General features: G+C 55.7%; 1 protein-coding gene across 1 annotated transcript; it reads right to left on the bottom strand.

Annotated features, from left to right (window-relative positions):
- Positions 1 to 1,819: 1,819 nt before the first annotated feature.
- On the bottom strand, positions 1,820 to 4,026 carry LOC114073189 (regulator of G-protein signaling 3-like; the record flags this gene model as incomplete). Its single annotated transcript, XM_027910980.1, has 4 exons — positions 1,820 to 1,859; positions 2,581 to 2,920; positions 3,156 to 3,261; positions 3,945 to 4,026. Coding segments are annotated over 4 exons (568 nt in total), but the record flags the coding sequence as incomplete, so codon positions are not given.
- Between the last annotated feature and the right edge of the window lie 1,149 nt (positions 4,027 to 5,175).

Raw genomic sequence — 5,175 nt, 5'->3', positions numbered from 1 at the left:
ATCCATCCATCCATCCATCCATCCACCCATCCATCCATCCATCCATCCTTCCCTCCCTCCCTCCCTGCAGCCAGCCAGGAGCTCCTGCTACCACCACAGCAGGTTTCTGCCCTTTTCTGGGATACCCAGAACCTTCCCAAGCACAAATGAGCCAAAACATTCCTGAACATGGCTCAGGGCTGATAAGGTCTCGTCCAAAGCAAATAAATGAGCCTGCCCACCATTACATATTCCATTAAGTATTAGGAAATAGTGCATTTTCACTCAGATAAAGGCAGCAGAGCCAGCCAGCACTGGGGGGGGAGGGGGGTAAGCCAGCCTGGCTGTTTACTGCTGGCTTTAGCAGCTGCCTTTGCAGGGGTGGCCCTGGTGACCTAAAAGGTTGTTTCCACCTCTAAGTGCATTAATCCTGACATTTTCCCTTTTCCCTTTTTCATGGTTGCACTGCCAGATAAAATCAAAGCACGAGAGACAGCTCAACAGAGGGCAGATACAATCTGTCTGGGCTGTTCAGGACCTGCTTTTCCTCTTGTCCCTAAATCACCTCACTTTATCAGAGGAATTCATCACCTGAACAAGTCCTGGTTTTGCACCCAGCCTGCCCCAAGTGTCACCTTCTGCCACTGGGGCTGCCACATTTCAGCCCTGCCCAGGTTAACTAATCCCTTCCTCCCTTTGAAGACTTAACATTAAATAACTAAAAACAATACATAAAAAGTCCAAAAATTCTCATGGGAAGAAGCCCAAGTCTTTCAAATGACACCCCCCCTGTAAGAACAAGGCCCCATAGTCCAGCTCATCTTTTCACAGGATCCACAAACAGCAGGAAAGAGCTGCCATTATCCATGGAACAAAACATGCCCTGCAGCTGAGTGTGGAAAACTCTCCTGGCTGCAGAGCTGCAGGGCTGGGAGCACCCAGGGCACACCCACACAGCTCCCTGCTGCCCCTCAGCACCCCCACACTCTGCTTTCCACACACACTGCCCCTCCAGGGCAGCACAAACTCTTTCAGCTGTGCCCCTGCTGAGGGACAGACGCTCCTGCAAGATCCCAGCGGGAAGCTCAGCTCTTGCATGGACATGCAGCTCATCCCAACAGGCCAGGGTGCAAACACAGCCTCCCAAAACCCCCAAATCAGGGAGGTGGCAACAGGTATTTCCACAGGGACCTGGATTCCTGCAGTGCCCAGCCCTGCCACACACCCAGCCCACTCTTCCCACACCTGGAGCTCCAGGAAGACCCAGCACAGCTGTTACAGGCATGTTTTATGCTATGAATTTATGGGGTTTTTAGGGTTTTTTGAGGAGAGCTGGTCCAGAGACTGTCAGAGACCATGCCCAGGGCATGAGTACTCCCCAAATCTGGCCAAACAACCTGCTCTCCTGCTTGTGCCAGTCTGAGTCAGAGCCACCCTCACTCCCTCAGGACTGAAGGGAACCTCAAAGCAGGGATTAACCCTCCCCAAAAAAGGCACCATGAAGGAGAAGGGAAACACGTCATGGATGGGCCCACAGACACATGTGGGGAACCACAGTTGTTTGCACTTTCACACTTCATGCTTTCATCCTGCCCCTGTTGGAAAGTCCCCACCACCAGCCCTCTCTGAGCTCCCACACACCTTCTCACCACGAGGTTCTTCCCTCTAGGCTCAGGGAGGGAAGATGACCCCACCCAAAAGCCCCAGGCTGTCCTAAAATGTGTCCTAAAAACATGAGGGACCCCACTGAAGGGCTAAGGGCAAGGATCAGACAGTGCCAGAGAGACCTGCTCATCTGCTGGGTGCTCTGAGCAGCATTCCCAGCACGTGGATAACTTACCCCCAGTGGTGTTGTCCTCTTGATAGACAGGCCTCAGCAGCTGTAAGACACAACCCAGACAGGACACAGTCACCTGCAGCAGGACTGAGGGAGATTTACAACAACCAGCTGCAAATTTTAACGTGCCAAACCCAGCCAAGCCAAAGCCCTTCAGAGAGGGCAAAATCATTTTTGCCCCGTTGCCAGCAGAAAATGAGATTTTTCACTGCGGTCTGTGCAGCAGAAACTCTCCCCATATCCTTCCCATACCCCAGGAGTGAGCCCTGAGAGTAGGCAGCAGGCTACATGGAATCATGGAATATGCTGAGCTGGAAGGAACCCACAGGGATCATCCAGTCCAACTCCTCACCCTACACAGGCCCATCCCCAAGGGTCACCCCCTGTGCCCCAGAGGATCAGCCAAACCCTCCTGGAGCTCTGGCAGCCTTGGGGCTGTGCCCACTGCCCTGGGGAGCCTGTTCAGTACCAACCACCCTCTGGGGGAAGAACCTTTCCCTGAGATCCACCCTGAGCCTGCCCTGACACAGCTCCAGCCATTCCCTGGGGGCTGTCCCTGCTCACAGGGATCGGAGCTGCCCCTCTCCGGCTCTGCCATCCCAGTGGGAAACGTTTCAGGAAAACAGTGAAAGTTTCACCAAAGGACACAGGAGTGGCTTGTAAAGCTGTCCCGTGCCCTTGCAAACACTCAGAGATGACACTGGCGGGACCAAAGCGGGGCCCAGAGAGGCCCCAGTGCCCACAGCCCCCCCCTGCAGCCCTACCTGGCTGCCCGGGTTCAGGGGCGTCAGGATGATGTAGTTCTGGTCGGCGGCCGAGGGCACCCGGGACAGGGCTGGCAGGGTGTTCTGGCCCCTCTTGCCCAGCTCTGTGTACCTGTCCCAGCCGTTGAGCAGCAGCCCCTCGCTGCTGTCGTACAGGACGTGGCAGCTGCGGCGCTGCTCGCCCGGGGGGGGCCCCGCGCTGTTCTTCTCCCGCTTGTGCGGGGGGCACTGCAGGTCGTAGGCGGACTTGCAGGAGGACCTGCGGATCATCCCCTCGTGGCCTGCCTTCACCTGCGGGACCAGCCTCCACACCAGGAGGATGATCTCGCTGGGGCAGTTCCTGCAAGAGATGGGGCAGAGGGGAGCGAGGCACCCGCGTCACTCAGCCAGTCCTTCCTCCCTGTGCCTCCGCCCCTGGCCTGCACTCCCCAACCCCTGCATCCTTTCCTCTGCTCCAGGGGATCCTTTCCCAGTGTCCTGCACCCCTCAGAGCCTTCCCCTTCCTGTAACCACTCAAAGCTCCCTCAGACCATGTCTCCCAGAGCCCTGCGCTGGTGTTTTGGGTGAACACTCACCGGATTTCGTGCGCCAGCTCCACACACTTCCAGTGCTCCACAGGCTGCTCGTTCAGCTGCAGCACCGTGTCCAGCTGCTGCAGACCTGCCTTCTCTGCTGGGCCACCTGGGAGAGACACACAAACGCCAGTCACCTGCTGGACAGCGAGCTGAGTTTGAGGGGGAGAAGCCCTGGGGCTTGGAGACATCTCACAGCTTGCACCACTCACTCCTCCAAAATCAATCTGTTGCTTTAACACCCACACCTGGAAATGAAGTGGGGCCAGGTAACCTGGAGCTTCACCTTCCAGCATCACACACACAGAGCACCAGGATAGAGCCACAAATGCTCTCCCAGAGCTATTGCAGGAACTTCCCATGTTTCCTGGGGTGCAGTGGGGAGCACCATGGTGCAATGGAGACACCAAGTCCATCCCACAGATCCACAGCAAGAGGATCTACTCCAGCAGCTCAGGGCTCCCACGACCCTGCTCCCTCTGTCTGACTCACTCCCAACTCAGATGCTTTCCATAGGTCTCCAAACCAGATGGACAGTTTTGAGGGTGGAGAGAGAAGGGAACAAAATCCCTGCAAATTACTGCAAAACTCTGTCAGAATAATGACAGTGTTAACCCAGGGGCCTCTGACCTCTTTAGAGGCAACAGAGAATTCATCAAGTGAAGTTTCTGGGAGGGAACCAGAGTCCTGCAAGGCATGGGAGCTTCAGAATCACCACATGCTCCAGGAAGCAAAGAAGGAGTGGAGTCATTCATTCAAAACAAGAGGGACAAACATGATCCGATCTCTTACCGGAGTCCACGGCCTGCACACGGACTGGGGAGTCACAGCAGATGGTGAAACCAAAGCCATCACTCCCTCGAGGGATCGTGATCTGCAGGGAGACACCAGAGCCAGGTAAGTGGGAGAGCAGCCCCCCATCACCCTCCCCCACTCTGCCCCACAGCCTCTGGGGACACAGGAACACGGCACTGCCACAGAGTGAGGAAGATCTGAAGCCATTGGAGAGTGTCCAAAGGAGGCAACGAGGATGGGGAAGGGCCTTGATTTGGAGCCGTGTGAGGACACTGAGGGCACTTGGTGTGTTCAGCTGCAGAAGAGGAGACTGAGGGGAGAGCTCAGTGCAGTTCCAACTGCCTGGGCAGGGGCAGAGGAGGGGCAGGACTGAGCTCTGTTCTGGGGGGAGCAGGGACAGCCCCCAGGGAATGGCTGGAGCTGTGTCAGGGCAGGCTCAGGGTGGATCTCAGCGAAAGGTTCTTCCCCCAGAGGGTGGTTGGCACTGAACAGGCTCCCCAGGGCAGTGGGCACAGCCCCAAGGCTGCCAGAGCTGCAGGAGGGTTTGGATGATGCTCTGGGGCACAGGGGGTGACCCTTGGGGATGGGCCTGTGCAGGGCCAGGAGTTGGACTCGATGATCCTTGTGGGTCCCTTCCAACTCAGCATGTTCCGTGATTCTGTGGTTTTGAGAAGGAACAGTCACAGGGAAGGGCTGTCACTGCCTGACCCTCACAAACAATGGGTCTCTCCCTGTTGCAGCCAAAGGGAGGCAGAAAAGCTGCTAAAAAGCAACACCAAATCCAGCCAAGGATCTATGGAATGCCCCAAAAGGAGTGTTTGTTAAGCACGCACAACTCTGCTCCCAACTCTTGCAAGTGTAAGGAAAGGTCTTACAAGCCATTAGGAAGGAAAACCTGGCAGTGTGGCTCTGATTTCTAACACAAGTAAGCAAGTTACTTGAACATTTCATTTCCTGTTGGACAATACAGAACAAGCAGCTCTTCTCTGCTCTGGAGGGCACAGTGAGGCTCAGCAAGCTCCTGTCCTCCAGGCATCTGTGCTGGCCCAGGCTGTGTGCATCACCCCCTCCCTGGGCTGAGTGTGTTTTCCCTTGCTGAGTTTGGAGAGGCTGGATGCTGTGTTGATTTAGGCTCATTTCTCCCCCTGATTCAAGGAGCATTGAGCTTATTAATAAAATGATACTTATTTTTTGACGTTGGCTTCCAGCAGCAGCTCAGCATGACAGA

This window comes from Empidonax traillii, unplaced genomic scaffold (assembly GCF_003031625.1).
Source record: "Empidonax traillii isolate 1590-97213 ecotype Southwest subspecies unplaced genomic scaffold, ASM303162v1 scaffold5627:size7623, whole genome shotgun sequence".
Classification (NCBI taxonomy): domain Eukaryota; kingdom Metazoa; phylum Chordata; class Aves; order Passeriformes; family Tyrannidae; genus Empidonax; species Empidonax traillii.
This window is presented reverse-complemented; position numbering and strand designations above follow the sequence as displayed.